The following is a 17,586-nucleotide window of genomic DNA, read 5'->3' as shown; positions in this document are numbered from 1 at the left end:
TAGAAATATAGTCCACAGATAGCAGTTCCCATTCAAGTCAGGAATGGCAGCCATTGCTACTGTAGTGTACCCATGAGTTTAACAAAATGCCAGGGTAAGAAGTTCCAAAACCCTTCTATGGATGATATGTCTATGGCCACAACGCAACAAGCTGTTCTATATTTGGCTGGCATTCTGCCCAAATTGCCATCTCACTGACGGTAGGCATACTGGTAACTGCCAAAATAAAATAAATAAGTAAACAAGGTATAAAAAGTATATGTTAATGTGTGGGGGTTTATTTTCCTGCCATGGTTTAGGTCCACTTGTAGAATCTATGCCAAGGTGCATTGAAACTGTTCTGGCAGCTCGTGGTGCCCCAACACCCTATTAAAACACTTTATGTTGGTGTTTCCTTTATTTTAGCAGTTACATGTATGTGATTGTGATAAAAACTTAATTCACAGTTGTTTTTTGAAACTATTGATTCTCTGTGGCTAAATTATGCTTTCTGGTGTATTTTGAACATTGAGAGTGGGCTCCTGTGGGCTTTGGTCCAGGGGCTTCCCTGTAAGCCCCTGCATTAATCCAGCCCTGGGCAGGCCGGCATGTTTGCTTGTTTGTTAATGAGGGAATATCCTTTCAGTGCTTTATCATGCTCTGTTGGCACACCCATAGAAATAAGAATGAATAGAACAGGCGTTCCCATTCAAGTCAATGATGGCATAATGGGTGGATTGGTGGCCATGTGAGTCTACCCATTGGAGCAAAGCAGAAAGTAAAACCAGGAAGTGTACCCATCAATCTGTGCTGTGATTTGTTGAATCCTAGGTTGAAGATTACAATGTTAAGACAACGAGGTCCTAATTTCTCCTAACCCTTTGCAATTCATGAGACCAGCGTTGCTAGTTAGTTATTTTCTAACGCTTACGCATGGAATTATTATATTGTCTTAACCTTGTTTTTTTAACATGGGTTGAATCAACTCAAATGACATTACAAAAAATGCATTCCATTGCATGAGCCACATCACTTAACATAATTTGAATGAACATTCTACATTACCATCGGAATTATTACATGACAATGCCAGACAGCCATTGCGAGTGTACCTATGAGTTTACCAGTCAAATTTCTAGGGTTAGAGGTTCCAAGCCCGTTCTATTTAGTCTTATTTCTATGGGTTCACCAGAACACGAGAGAGAGACAGCTTGCGATTAATTTCTAAAGCATAATCACCTATTCCACCTCTACTACCGAGTCAGCTCCCGAGTGGTGCAGCGGTCTAAGGCACTGCATTTCAGTGCTAGAAGTGTCACTACAGATCCTGGTTGGATTCCAGGCTGTATCACAACCGGCCAGTATTGGGAGTCTCATAGGGCGGTGCACAATTGGCCCAGCGTTGTTAGGTTAGGTATTGGCCGGGGTAGGCCGTCATTGTAAATAATAATTTGTTCTTAACCGACTTGCCTATTTATATAAAGGTTAAGTATATGTGTGTATATATATATATATATATATATATATATATATATATTTAAAGTCAGTCAGTGAATATTGACAACAAATCAAAATAAAAACCGGTGCAGAGTCATTGTTTAATTTCAGCATGTCTTAATTTAATACAAAATCGTTCAATGTTCAGTTTAGAACCCATTGTCTTCTATGCTACCAAGGTTTGTCTCACTTTTTCCTTTCAAAATGTACTTTTTTTTCCTGATTTAAAGAAGCAGATGTTTTCATGTACTGTATGTGTTGGATGAAACTGCACCATGCCTATGAAACAGGTGTTTAGGGGTAATTGGTGACCATTTTTATCAGTTTGCTTTATTGAGCTATTTTATCACAACCTGCAAGTGTTAATGGATTCACATCTTTGCCCTTTCGAAGCACAGTTGGTGTCTAACAGAATGATCAGGGAGTGTCATAACCAAGCCAGCAGGCTCCCGCGTTGTGTTTAAGGTCTCTCTCATGCTTTAGCTGCTTAAGCGTAAATCATAGTCCACAGCTGAGACACAGTAGTCCAGCATCCCATTGTGACAATACTATTCTACACATTTTGTCATCGGGCGTAGAGTAAATGTAACAATTTTATAACAAATATAATGCAATTCTATTCATTTTGCCATGGGGCAGAGAAAAAAAAGTTGCAGTCTTACAGATAATTCTATCCATTTTGGCATGAGGTGGATATTATTTTTGCAATTTAAAGCTAATTTCCTGCTTTTATACACATTTTGCCATAACTTATACCATGTCAATATGCAGTGGTGGAAAACGTATCCAATTGTCATACTTGAGTAAAAGTATAGATACCTTTTAATAGAAAGTTACTCAAGTAAAAGTGAAAGTCACCCAGTAAAATACTACTTGAGTGAAAGTATTTGGTTTTAAATATACTTTAAGTAAATGTAATTGCTAAAATATACTTAACTATAAGAGTAAAAGTATAAATAATTTCATATGTCTTATATTGAGCAAAGCAGACAGCAACATTTTCTTGTTTCAAAAATGTATGGAAAGCCAGGGGCACACTCCAACACTCAGACATCATTTACAAAAGGTGCATTTGTGTTTAGTGAGTCCGCCAGAACATAAGCAGAAGGGATGACTACATGTTCTCTTGATGAAGTGCGTGAATTTCACAATTTGTCTGTTCTGCTAAGCATTCAAAATGTAACGAGTACTTTGGGTTGTCAGGGGAAATGTATGGAGTAAAAAGTACAAGATTTTCTTTTGGAATGTAGTAAAAGTAAAAGTACTCAAACATATAAATAGTAAAGTAAAGTACAGATATCTCTAAAAACTAGTACCCGCAAAACACCAGTCTCAATGTCAACAGTGAAGAGGCGACTCCGGGATGCTGGCATTCTAGGCAGAATTGCAAGAAAAAGTAATATCTCAGACTGGCCAATAAAAAGAAAAGATTAAGATCGGCAAAATAACACAGGCACTGGACAGAGGAACTCTCCTCCCGGAGTCGCCTCTTCATTGTTTGACGTTGAGACTGGTGTTTTGTGGGTACTATTTAATGAAGCTGATAGTTGAGATCTTATGAGGCGTCTGTTTCTCAAACTAGACACTATAATGTACTTGTCCTCTTGCTTTGTTGTGCACCGAGGCCTCCCATTTCTCTTTCTATTCTGGTTAAAGCCAGTTTGCGCTGTTCTGTGAAGGGAGTAGTACACAGCGTTGTACCAGATCTTCAGTTTCTTGGCCATTTCTCACATGGAATAGCCTTCATTTCTCAGAACAAGAATAGACTGATGTGTTTCTGAAGAAAGTTCTTTGTTTCTGGCCATTTTGAGCCTGTAATCAAACCCACAAATTCTGATGCTCCAGATACTCAACTAGTCTAAAGAAGGCCAGTTTTATTGCTTCTTTAATCAGGACAAAAGTTTTCAGCTGTGCTACTGTAACATAATTGCAAAAGGGGTTTCTAATGATCAATTAGCCTTTTAAAATTATAAACTTGGATTAGCTAACACAATGTTCGATTGGAACACAGAGGGATGGTTTTTGATAATGGGCCTCTGTACGCTTATGTAGATATTCCATTAAAAAATCTGCCGTTTCCAGCTACAATAGTCATTTACAACATTAACAATGTCTACACTGTATTTCTGATCAATTTGATGTTATTTTAATGGACAAAAAAAAGCTTTACATTAAAAAACAAGGACATTTCTAAGTGACCCCAAACTTTTGAACGGTAGTGTATATATATCCACACACCGTGCATTTGGAAAGTATTCAGAGCCCTTCACTAATTCCACATTTTGTTACGTTACAGCCTTGTTCTAAAATCTGTTAAATAAATACATCTACACGCAATACCCCATAATGACAAAGTTAAAACAGGTTTTTAGAATGTTTTGCTAATTTATTAAAGATAATGTCCCTTTAGAGAATTTGGCAGTACGTCCAACTGGCTTCACAACCGCAGACCACGTTTAAACACAGCCCAGGACCTCCACAATCCAGCTTCTTCACCTGCGGGATCGTCAGAGACCAGCCACCCAGAAAGCTGATGAATCTGTGGAGTATTTATCTCTGTAATAAAGCCCTTTTGTGGGGAAAACATTCTGATTGGCTGGGCCTGGCTCCCCAGTGGGTGGGCCGATGCCCTCCCAGGCCCACCCATGGCTGCGCCCCTGCCCAGTCATGTGAAATCTATATACTAGGGCCTAATTCATTTATTTGAATTTACTGATTTCCTCATATGAACTGTAACTCAGTCAAATCTTTGATATTGTTGCATGTTGCATTGTGTGTTTTGGCCTGACTTGCACTCCTTGACGAGTTATTACAATTGGGCTTTAGAGGGCATGTTATTATGGAGTCTATTTTATGTTGGTAAAGGACTTGTTGTGCTATTACATCAGAGTGGTCTTGTAGATTAGACGTAACATAGTCAACTTAAATCCAGGACACTCAAATTAATATTATATGTTATGTGGTTACATAAGATAGAAGGTTTACTTAAGGCAAAAGGAGGGTGGATGGATGGGTCTATAGCAAACCAAAGGTTGCACGTTTGAATCTCATCACAGACAACTTTAGCATTTGAAAACAAATGTTCAACTCTGCTACTTACTACTTAAATAGCTACTTTGCAACTACTTAGCATGTTAGCTATCTTTTCCTCCTAACCCTTCCCCCTAACCCTAACTTTAACCCTTTAACCTAACTCCTTAACCTTAAACCTAACCTTACCCCCTAGTGCTAGTTAACGTTACCTCAGACCACGTTGATTATATAAGCCCTATGTGGAGCTAGATCGGGATGCCCCCCCCTCCCCCAAAAGAACTTGTTGCAAGTGCATCAGCAGTTTTTCCTCTTTATGTCAGTAATTGATAGCCATGAAATTAGCCCATGTCAGATAAATAAAATGTAGATTGGTAAGTTAGTCTAGCGGCCAAAAAGCTTTCAGTGTAAAAAACAGATGTATAGTCTGTAGAAACGATAATGGACCAATATCATTTTAAATAATATAATCAGCTAGACAGTGAGTGGAACTGAAAATTCCAAAAACATTTTGGTATTAAGTTTCAGCAAAAGAACATGGCAAAATGCATAGAATTGAAGGAAATTATCAATGTTTTCAATTGTACCTGTTTCACATATTGCCCTGTAGCCATGTCTCACTGCAGCTTCAACTCTGAAATCTAAGGCCATTCAGCAAACATACTCCCTCAGCCACACCACGGGCTCAGCCACACATAGAGCACTAGTCAAACACTTGGACACACCTACTTATTCAAGGGTTTTTATTTATTTAGACTATTTTCTACATCATAGAATAATAGTGAAGACATCAAAACTATGAAATAACACATATGGAATCATGTAGTAACCATAAATGTATTAATTCTATTTTACATTCTTCAAAGTAGCCACCCTTTACCTTGATGACAGCTTTGCACACTCTTGGCATTCTCTCAACCAGCTTCACCTGGAATGCTTTTCCAACAGTCTTGAAAGAGTTCCTGCATATGTTGAGCACTTGTTGGCTGCCTTTCCATCACTCTGTGTTTCAACTCATCCCTAACCATCTCAATTGGGTTGAGGTCAGGTGATTGTGGAGGCCAGGTCATCTGATGCAGCACTCCATCACTCTCCTTCTTGGTCAAATTGCCCTTACACAGCCTGGAGATATGTTGGGTCATTGTCCTGTTGAAAAACAAATGATAGTCACATTAAGTGCAAACCAGATAGGATGGCGTATCACTGCAGAATGCTGTGGTAGCCATGCTGGTTAAGTGTGCCTTGAATTCTAAATAAATCACAGACAGTGTCACCAGAAAAGCACCATCACACCTCCTCCTCTATGCGTCACGGTGGGAACCACACATGCGGAGATCATCCGTTCACCTACTCTGCTTCTAGCAAAGACACAGTGGTTGGAACCAAAAATCTTGAATTTGGACTCATTAGACCAAAGAACAGGTTTCCTTTGGTCTAATGTCCATTGCTCATATATCTTGGCCCAAGAAAATCTCTTCTTATTATTGGTATCCTTTAGTAATGGTTTCTTTGCAGCAAATCGACCAAGAAGGCCTAATTCACATTGTCTCCTCTGGACAGTTGATGTTGAGATGTCTGTTACTTGAACTCTGTGAAGCATTTATTTGGGCTGCAATTTCTGAGGCTGGTAACTCTAGAGGAAAGTCTGGGTCTTCCTTTCCCGTGGCAGTCCTCATGAGAGGCAGTTTCATCATAGCGCTTGATGGTTTTTGCGACAGCACTTGAAGAAATGTTCAAAGTTCTTGAAATTTTCCAGATTGACTGACCTTCATGTCTTAAAGTAATGATGGGAATGTCGTTTCTCTTTGCTTATTTGAGCTGTTCTGAAAATATTATGGACTTCTGTATAACACCCATACCTTGTCACAACACAACTGATTGGCTCAAACGCATTAAGAAGAGAAGAATTCCACAAACGAACGTTTAACAAGGCATACCTGTTAATTGAAATGCATTACAGGTGACTACCTCATGAAGCTGGTTGAGAGAATGCCAAGAGTGTGCAAAGCTGTCATCAAGGCAAAGGCATACTTAGAAGAATCTCAAATATATTTGGATTTTTTTAGCACTTTTTTGGTTTCTACATGGTTCTATACAGTTGAAGTCGGAAGTTTACATACACCTTAGCCAAATATATTTAAACTCAGTTTTTCATAATTCCTGACATTTAATCCTAGTAAAAATCCCTGTCTTAGGTCAGTTAGGATCAATCAATCAATAAAATGTATTTATAACTCCCTTCTTACATCAGCTGATGTCAAAGTGCTATACAGAAACCCAGCCTAAAACACCAAACAGCAACAATGCAGGTGTAGGTGTCTAGAAAAAAACTCCCTAGAAAGGCCAGAAACTAGGTAGAAACCTAGAGAGGAACCACGCTATGAGGGGTGGCCAGTCCTCTTCTGGCTGTGCCCGGATGGAGATTATGACAGAACATGGCCAAGATGTACAAATGTTCATAGATGACCAGCAGGGTCAAATAATAATAATCACAGTGGTTGTCGAGGGTGCAACAGGTCAGCACCTCTGGAGTAAATGTCAGTTGGCTTTTCATAGCCGATTATTCAGAGTATCTCTACTGCTCCTGCTGTCTCTACAGAGTTGAAAACAGCAGGTCTGGGACAGGTAGCACATCCGGTGAACAGGTCAGTGTTCCATAGCCACAGGCAGAACAGTTGAAACTGGAGCAGCAGCACGGCCAGGTGGACTGAGGACAGCAAGGAGTCATCAGGCCAGGTAGTACTGAGGCATGGTCCTAGGGCTCAGGTCCTCCGAGAAAGAAAGAAAGAATTAGAGAGAGCATACTTAAATTCACACAGGACACCAGATAAGACAGGAGAAATATTCCAGATATAACAGACTGACCCTAGCCCCCCGACATAAACTACTGCAGCATAAATACTGGAGGCTGCGACAGGAGGGGTCGGGAGACACTGTGGTCCTGTCCGACGATACCCCCGGACAGGGCCAAACAGGCAGGATATAACCCCACCCACTTTGCCAAAGCACAGCCCCCACACCACTAGAGGGATATCTTCAACCACCAACTTACCATCCTGAGACAAGGCCGAGTATAGACCACAAAGATCTCCGCCACGGCACAACCCAAGGGGGGGCACCAACCCGGATCACCACTTTATTTTAAGAATGTGAAATGTCAGAATAATAGTAGAGAGAATTATTTATTTCAGCTTTTCTTTCTTTCATCACATTCCCAGTGGGTCAGAAGTTTACATACACTCAATTAGTATTTGGTAGCATTGCCTTTAAATTATTTAACTTGGGTCAAACATTTTGGGTAGCCTTCTACAAGCTTCCCACATAATTTGCTTACCACCCAAATAGGTCCACAGACGATGCAATCTCAACCACACTGCACACTGCCCTAACCCATCTGGACCCATCTGATGGACAAGAGGAATACCTATGTGAGAATGCTGTTCATCGACTACAGCTCGGCATTCAACACCATAGTACCCTCCAAGCTCGTCATCAAGCTCGAGACCCTGGGTCTCGACCCCGCCCTGTGCAACTGGGTACTGGACTTCCTGACGGGCCGCCCCCAGGTGGTGAGGGTAGGCAACAACATCTCCTCCCCGCTGATCCTCAACACTGGGGCCCCACAAGGGTGCGTTCTGAGCCCTCTCCTGTACTCCCTGTTCACCCACGACTGCGTGGCCATGCACGCCTCAACTCAATCATCAAGTTTGCGGACGACACAACAGTGGTAGGCTTGATTACCAACAACGACGAGACGGCCTACAGGGAGGAGGTGAGGGCCCTCGGAGTGTGGTGTCAGGAAAATAACCTCACACTCAACGTCAACAAAACTAAGGAGATGATTGTGGACTTCAGGAAACAGCAGAGGGAACACCCCCATCCACATCGATGGAACAGTAGTGGAGAGGGTAGCAAGTTTTAAGTTCCTCGGCATACACATCACAGACAAACTGAATTGGTCCACTCACACAGACAGCATCGTGAGGAAGGCGCAGCAGCGCCTCTTCAACCTCAGGAGGCTGAAGAAATTCGGCTTGTCACCAAAAGCACTCACAAACTTCTACAGATGCACAATCGAGAGCATCCTGGCGGGCTGTATCACCGCCTGGTATGGCAACTGCACCGCCCTCAACCGTAAGGCTCTCAGAGGGTAGTGAGGTCTGCACAACGCATCACCGGGGCAAACTACCTGCCCTCCAGGACACCTACACCACCCGATGCTACAGGAAGGCCATAAAGATCATCAAGGACATCAACCACCCGAGCCACTGCCTGTTCACCCCGCTGCCATCCAGAAGGCGAGGTCAGTACAGGTGCATCAAAGCTGGGACCGAGAGACTGAAAAACAGCTTCTATCTCAAGGCCATCAGACTGTTAAACAGCCACCACTAACATTGAGTGGCTACTGCCAACACACTGTCAATGACACTGACTCTACTCCAGCCACTTTAATCATGGGAATCGATGGGAAATGATGTAAATATATCACTAGCCACTTTAAACAATGCTACCTTATATAATGTTACTTACCCTACATTGTTCATCTCATATGCATACGTTGATACTGTACTCTATATCATCGACTGCATCCTTATGTAATACATGTATCACTAGCCACTTTAACTATGCCACTTGGTTTACATACTTATCTCATATGTATATACTGTACTCGATATCATCTACTGTATCTTGCCTATGCTGCTCTGTACCATCACTCATTCATATATCCTTATGTACATATTCTTTATCCCCTTACACTGTGTATGACAGTAGTTTTTTTTGGAATTGTTAGTTAGATTACTTGCTCGTTATTACTGCATTGTCGGAACTAGAAGCACAAGCATTTCGCTACACTCGCATTAACATCTGCTAACCATGTGTATGTGACAAATAAAATTTGATTTGATTTTGATTTGATTTGAATTTTGGCCCATTCCTCCTGACAGAGCTGGTGTAACTGAGTCAAGTTTGTAGGCCTCCTTGCTCACACAAGCTTTTTCAGTTCTGCCCACAAATCTTCTATAGGATTGAGGTCAGGGTTTGTGATGGCCACTGCAATACCTTGACTTTGTTATCCTTAAACCATTTTGCCACAAAGTTTGGTAGTATGCTTGGGGTCATTGTCCATTTGCGACCAAGCTTTAACTGATGTCTTGAAATGTTGCTTTTTAATATATCCACATCATTTTCCTGCCTCATGATGCCATCAATTTTGAGAAGTGCACCAGTCCCTCCTGTAGCAAAGCACCCCCAAAACATGATGCTGCCACCCCCGTGCTTCACGGTTGGGATGGTATTCTTCGACTTGCAGGCCTCCCCCATTTACTTCCAAGCATAACGATGGTCATTATGGCCCAACAGTTCTATTTTTGTTTCATCAGACCAGAGGACATTTCTCCAAAAAGTACGATCTTTGTTCCCATGTGCAGTTGAAAACCATAGTCTGGCTTTTTATGGCGGTTTTGGAGCAATGGCTTCTTTCTTGCTGAGCGGCCTTTCAAGCTATGTTGATATAGGCCTCGTTTTACTGTGGATATAGATTATTTTGTACCTCTTTCCTCCAGCATCTTCACAAGGTCCTTTGCTGTTGTTCTCGGATTGATTTGCACTTTTCGCACCAAAGTTGGTTCATCTCTAGGAGACAGAATGCATCTCCTTCCTGAGCGGTATGATTGCTGTGTGGTCCCATGGTGTTCATACTTGTGTACTGTAAACGTGGCATAAACGTGGCACATTCAGGCGTTTGGAAATTGCTCCCAAGGCTTACCAGACTTATGGAGGTCTCAAAAAAAATCTGAGGTTTTGGCTGATTTCTTTTGATTTTCCCATGATGTCAAGCCAATAAGCACTGAGTTTGAAGGTAGGCCATGAAATACATCCACAGGTACACCTCCAATTGACTCAAATGATGTCAATTAGCCTATCAGAAGCTTCTAAAGCCATGACATCATTTTCTGGAATATTCCAAGCTGTTTAAAGGCACAGTCAACTTAGTGTATGTAAACTTCTGACCCACTGGAATTGTGATACAGTGAATTATAAGTGAAATAATCTGTCTCTAAACAATTGTTGGAAAATTTACTTGTGTCATGCACAAAGTAGATGTCCTAACTGACTTGCCAAAACTATAGTTTGTTAACAAGAAATGTGTGGAGTGGTTGAAAAACAAGTTTTAATGACTCCTGAGACAAGGCCGAGTATTTAAACTTCCGACTTCAACTGTATATTGTGTTATTTAATAGTTTATGTTTTCACTATTATTATACAATGTAGAAAATAGTAAAAATAAAAACCCTTGAATGAGTAAGTGTGTCCACCCTTTTGACTGGTACTGTACATAAGAATCACTGTCAGTTTTATCCGTTAAAGAGCCTCTGAAAATAACCAAACGCAGCTACTAGCCTCACTTTCCAGGGCCATATTATAATTGTCAGGTAAATAAATGATCTCCTTGGAGGTGACAATTGTAAAATGTTGCTAGAGCCATTGTTGATGAGACAGAGCGAGCAGCCACCTCCCTGGGACTCGTTCATTGTGTTACTTTCCTCCTGCCCAGACATCAATATAGCAGATTTTATCTGCGTGCTCTTTGTTTCACAGTTCCGTGTTAGTACGACATTGACCAGAGCCATTACATAGAAAGTCGGCAAGATTAAGAATCTTTTAATTGTACTGTTGAGAGGAGTCTAGAGAGAACTCACTACTAATGTTGATGAAGTGACGTTGACTCTTTTTTGGTCAAACATCTGTTGGTAACGGCTGAGCGCTGAAATATATTTCCAATGCACCTTTGTGATATCAAATACAGTAAATCACTACCAACTTTGCATAAAATGTATTATTCATATTTGGCAAGGAACATGTTTCACAACATCTGATCATGTCACTCTTATTTACTGGAGACCTTGCTAATTATGCACCATCTCTTGTCTCTTTAGACCACCACTCTGATTGGCCTATTGAAGACAGCCCGACTTCTGCGATTGGTGCGTGTTGCCCGGAAACTGGACCGTTACTCTGAGTACGGAGCGGCTGTACTTATCCTACTCATGTGCATCTTTGCACTCATCGCTCACTGGCTAGCTTGCATATGGTACGCCATTGGCAATGTGGAGAAGCCTTACCTGGAGCACAACATTGGTTGGCTCGACAATCTTGGGGTATCCATTGGCAAGAGGTATAACTTCAGTGACCCTAACTCTGGGCCCTCCATCAAGGACAAATACGTCACAGCACTTTACTTCACTTTCAGCAGTCTAACCAGCGTGGGCTTTGGGAATGTCTCCCCAAATACCAACTCAGAAAAGATCTTCTCTATCTGTGTCATGCTGATCGGCTGTGAGTCTGATACTTCCTATTTCCTTTTACTTAGCTGCTCGGAATGTTTAGAATGAACTAACATTCACAAGATTCATTGTGCTTATAGATAGCACAAAGGACTGGTGACTTTTGACTTTTGTCTGTGTGTTGTGCAGCCCTCATGTATGCCAGCATCTTCGGTAACGTGTCAGCTATCATCCAGCGGCTGTACTCGGGCACGGCCAGGTACCACACCCAGATGCTCCGGGTTCGAGAGTTTATCCGCTTCCACCAGATCCCCAACCCGCTAAAGCAGCGGCTGGAGGAGTATTTCCAACACTCCTGGACCTACACGAATGGCATCGACATGAACACGGTAAACAGAAAAACCTCAATTCAATCATACCGACATAGTTCAATCCTCTTTCTTGCAATGTGATCCTCATGCAAAATGTTTTTAAAAAACAACTTTTTTTCATTTCTGCTTTTCAAATGGAATAACATCTACACTGGTAAGAGCAGGAGGTACATAAGTGAAAGTATGAATTGTAACCATTTCCATGTTGAGCTTAATTGCTTTACATTTTTGTTTGGCTTTTAAATCTCGCAAAATATATCATACTTGCCCATGTGTAGACAGTAGACAACCATCAACACCATAATCCATCATCATCACTTTTCTATTCAGTTTTTGAGTGAGGTGTTTGAGTTTCCATACCATCTCCTGTGTAGCAACAGCCCAACGCTGAGCTTCCACATGCATGCCAGATTACAATTACCCGAGTGCTTTGAGCTGAGGCCAAGGGCATATGTCACAGATTGGCCTTATTTGTGTCCCCATTAGCTTTTACAGAAGCAACAGCTACTCATCCTGGGGTCTATAAAAAACACCAAACATGACAAGTAAACAAAACACTGATAGACAAGGACAGTCACACAAACACAACGATATACAGACAAAAAAAGAATAATAATAATACTAAAAAGTCTGCATGTGGATGCATGAGCTTGCTTGAAGGATACAGTAATGCTTTTTCCTTTTCAAGTACAGCATACTGTAGAGAAACTTCGGACAACTTACTGCATCTTTCATTGTGAAAAAGGTCCCAACTGCCTGTGTTTTATAGTATTTGCATTTGCATCACTGAAACACTGTTGTGGGGGAACAGGGGAATAGTTTAGCCCAGAATAATTTGCATGTATTGAAGAGGTAAGTATACTCTGTTATTGTTTTTGTCACAACCGGTAGCCTATTTTAAATTCCAGGAGATAAAAACATATTGAAATACTAACCATTTGAGAAGGGTGATAATAACAATGACAACATACTGTACATGTGAAACACTGTTTCCTTACTCCTGAGGTGAACCCGTGGTGGTTGCGTTCTATAATTGTTTAATTTTTCTACAAATACTCTAGGTGTTAAAAGGCTTCCCTGAGTGTCTGCAGGCAGATATCTGCCTCCACCTCAACCAGGCTCTGTTGGAGAGCTGTAAGGCCTTCCACGGAGCCACCAAGGGCTGCCTGAGAGCCCTGGCCATGCGCTTCCAGACCACCCACGCCCCCCCAGGGGACACCCTGGTCCACAGCGGAGACGTCCTCACCGCACTTTACTTCCTGTCTCGGGGCTCCATAGAGATCCTGAAAGATGACATTGTGGTAGCCATTCTGGGTAAATGCATGTGAACTATAGAAACTGGTGTTTTTTTCCTGGTCATGTGGTCAGGAGAAATGAAATGATATGCTATTATTAGGCAGGGCTCCAGACTGCGACCATTTAGTGGCATTTTGCGACCCTTTGACTTGACTGTGAGAGTACAATTCTTAATTGGTTGCATTGGTACGAGCTGCAAATTCTATCTGCTCACTCAAAATGTTCTGTTTTTTTGGATTTTTAACCGTTGAAGTGAGGAGGACCTCAGCTTTCTGTATCACAACCGGCTGTGATTGGGAGTCCCGTAGGGCGGCGCACAATTGGTCCAGCGTCGTCCAGGTTTGGCTGGTGTAGGCCGTCATTGTAAATAAGAATTTGTTCTGAACTGACTTACCTAGTTAAATAAAGGCTTAAATAAAATAAAAAACATTTTAAACAAAGCCGTTTCATTTAAGGATCAACAAATTGAAAGCTGTGCCATTTAGATGGCAAAATATATTTTTGATGTACTGATTCTATGGCACGTTGTTTATGAACTGTTATGCAAGACAACGGCGGATTCAAAACTTAGCATTTTTCAATTTCAATTATTATACAAAACTCTTCCAACCAATAGAATGTTTTATATATATAGTTGAAGTCGGAAGTTTACAGACACTTAGGTTGGAGTCATTAAAACTCGTTTTTCAACCATATCCACAATTTCTTGTTAACAAACTATAGTTTTGGCAAGTAAGTTAGGACATCTACTTTGTACATGACACAAGTAATTTTTCCGATAATTGTTTACAGACAGATTATTTCACTTATAATTCACTGTATCACAATGAATCCAGCTGTGTACTACTCCCTTCACAGAACAGCGCAAACTGGCTCTCACCAGAACAGAAAGAGGAGTGGGAGGCCCAACTGAGCAGTCTGAGATATGGCTTTTTCTTTGCAACACTTCCTAGAAGGCCAGCATCCCAGAGTCGCGTCTTTTCTGTTGACGTTGAGACTGGTGTTTTGCGGATACTATTTAATGAAGCTGCCAGCTGAGGACTTGTGAGGCGTTTTATTGCTTCTTCAATCAGGACAACAGTTTTCAGCTGTGCTAACATAATTGCAAAATGATTTTCTAATGATCAATTTGTTTTTTGAAATGATCAACTTGGATTAGCTAACACAACGTGCCATTGGAACACAGGAGTGATGGTTGCTGATAATGGGCCTCTGTATGCCTATGTAGATATTCCATTAAAAATCAGCCGTTTCCAGCTACAATAGTCATTTACAACATTAACAATGTCTACACTGTATTTCTGATCAATTTGATGTTATTTTAATGGACCAAAAATGTGCTTTTCTTTCAAAAACAAGGACATTTCTAAGAGACCCCAAATGGTAGTTTTGAATGGTAGTGTGTGTGTGTGTGTGTGTGTGTGTGTGTGTGTGTGTGTGTGTGTGTGTGTGTGTGTGTGTGTGTGTGTGTGTGTGTACAGTGCCTTGTGTGTGTGCGTGTGTATACAGTGCCTTCGGCCCCCTTGAACTTTGCGACCTTTTGCCACATTTCAGGCTTCAAACATAAAGATATAAAACTGTATTTTTTGTGAAGAATCAACAACAAGTGGGACACAATCATGAAGTGGAACGACATTTATTGGATATTTCAAACTTTTTTAACAAATCAAAAACTGAAAAATTGGGCGTGCAAAATTATTCAGCCCCTTTACTTTCAGTGCAGCAAACTCTCTCCAGAAGTTCAGTGAGGATCTCTGAATGATCCAATGTTGACCTAAATGACTAATGATGATAAATACAATCCACCTGTGTGTAATCAAGTCTCCGTATAAATGCACCTGCACTGTGATAGTCTCAGAGGTCCGTTAAAAGCGCAGAGAGCATCATGAAGAATAAGAAACACACCAGGCAGGTCTGAGATACTGTTGTGAAGAAGTTTAAAGCCGGATTTGGATACAAAAAGATTTCCCAAGCTTTAAACATCCCAAGGAGCACTGTGCAAGTGATAATATTGAAATGGAAGGAGTATCAGACCACTGCAAATCTACCAAGACCTGGCCGTCCCTCTAAACTTTCAGCTCATACAAGGAGAAGACTGATCAGAGATGCAGCCAAGAGGCCCATGATCACTCTGGATGAACTGCAGAGATCTACAGCTGAGGTGGGAGACTCTGTCCATAGGACAACAATCAGTCGTATATTGCCCAAATCTGGCCTTTATGGAAGAGTGGCAAGAAGAAAGCCATTTCTTAAAGATATCCATAAAAAGTGTTGTTTAAAGTTTGCCACAAGCCACCTGGGAGACACACCAAACATGTGGAAGAAGGTGCTCTGGTCAGATGAAACCAAAATCGAACTTTTTGGCAACAATGCAAAACGTTATGTTTGGCGTAAAAGCAACACAGCTCATCACCCTGAACACATCATCCCCACTGTCAAACATGGTGGTGGCAGCATCATGGTTTAGGCCTGCTTTTCTTCAGCAGGGACAGGGAAGATGGTTAAAATTGATGGGAAGATGGATGGAGCCAAATACAGGACCATTCTGGAAGAAAACCTGATGGAGTCTGCAAAAGACCTGAGACTGGGACGGAGATTTGTCTTCCAACAAGACAATGATCCAAAACATAAAGCAAAATCTACAATGGAATGGTTCAAAAATAAACATATCCAGGTGTTAGAATGGCCAAGTCAAAGTCCAGACCTGAATCCAATCAAGAATCTGTGGAAAGAACTGAAAACTGCTGTTCACAAATGCTCTCCATCCAACCTCAATGAGCCCGAGCTGTTTTGCAAGGAGGAATGGGAAAAAAATTCAGTCTCTCGATGTGCAAAATTGATAGAGACATACCCCAAGCGACTTACAGCTGTAATCGCAGCAAAAGGTGACGCTACAAAGTATTAACTTAAGGGGGCTGAATAATTTTGCACGCCCAATTTTTCAGTTTTTGATTTGTTAAAAAAGTTTGAAATATCCAATAAATGTCGTTCCACTTCATGATTGTGTCCCACTTGTTGTTGATTCTTCACAAAAAAATACAGAACAGTTTTATATCTTTATGCTTGAAGCCTGAAATGTGGCAAAAGGTCGCAAAGTTCAAGGGGGCCGAATACTTTCGCAAGGCACTGTATATATATATATATATATATATATATATATATATATATATAAGCAAAAAATACATGGGGATTGGACGTGATGCAGACAATTACATTGATGGAAGCTACAATCTATCTGCAATATTAAAGCTGATCTACCCCCTAAAATCTTAATTTTTAAAATAAAGTTACCTTTTTTTATTTTTATTTATTTTTTTACCCCTTTTTCTCCCAAATTTCGTGGTATCTAATTGGTAGTTACACTCTTGTCCCATCGCTGCAACTCCCTTATGGACTCGGGAGAGGCGAAGGTTGAGAGCCGTGCGTCCTCCGAAACACAACCCAGCCCAGCCAAGCCGCACTGCTTCTTGACACAATGTCCGCTTAGCCCGGAATCCAGCCGCACCAACGTGTTGGAGGAAACACCGTACACCTGGCGACCATGTCAGCGTGCATTGTCAGCGCGCCTGGTCCCCCACAGGAGCCGCTAGTGCGCGTTGGGACAAGAATGTCTCTGCCGGCCAAACCCTCCCCTAACCCGGACGGCGCTGGGCCAATTGTGCGCTGCCCCATGAGTCTCCTAGTCTCGGCCGGCTGCGACAGACTACTGCGCCACCCATTCAATTTACTGTTAGATTAATCAATTACACAGCTAATGAGGAGCATATTATATTTAGCGATCTAGTTAATGAGTTGGGTTTCCACTTCCTCAGATGGTGAATTTTCCCTAAATAATTAGCCTATGTGATGTGAGTACACAAAGAAAGATATAAGCAAATTAATCTATTGAACAAAGGAGTCATATTCTGGAGCCCTATTTTGAAATGGCAACAGTGGCCTAATTGTCATCCCCAAAATTCATGAAAATCGCTGGTTGCTCATCAAAATAATGTAGCCATAGTGGAGGAAGGAAGCGCACCCACATCGCTGGCATGACAGGTAAACACCCTACACATCACGCCAATAGGGTCAACTCACTTGGTGGGAATTGTAAGGTGGCATACTGTATATACACTGTCCCCTCCAAA

General features: G+C 41.4%; 1 protein-coding gene across 4 annotated transcripts in view; it reads left to right on the top strand.

Moving 5' to 3' along the window:
* Positions 1-17,586, top strand: part of LOC112225193 (potassium voltage-gated channel subfamily H member 7-like) — a 53,487-nt gene that overhangs the window by 24,535 nt on the left and 11,366 nt on the right. For 3 of the 4 annotated variants that reach the window (XM_024388911.2, XM_024388912.2, XM_042306919.1), the window contains 3 exons: positions 11,445-11,844; positions 11,982-12,182; positions 13,223-13,477. In XM_024388911.2, coding sequence (XP_024244679.1) covers positions 11,445-11,844; positions 11,982-12,182; positions 13,223-13,477 — 856 coding nt within the window. The remainder of the gene's footprint in view (positions 1-11,444; positions 11,845-11,981; positions 12,183-13,222; positions 13,478-17,586) is intronic. The other variant, XM_042306918.1, reaches the window with a different exon arrangement.

This window comes from Oncorhynchus tshawytscha, linkage group LG26 (assembly GCF_018296145.1).
Source record: "Oncorhynchus tshawytscha isolate Ot180627B linkage group LG26, Otsh_v2.0, whole genome shotgun sequence".
NCBI classification, from domain to species: Eukaryota; Metazoa; Chordata; class Actinopteri; order Salmoniformes; family Salmonidae; genus Oncorhynchus; species Oncorhynchus tshawytscha.
Note: the sequence above shows the minus strand (reverse complement) of the source record. Positions and strands in the feature narration are given on the sequence as shown.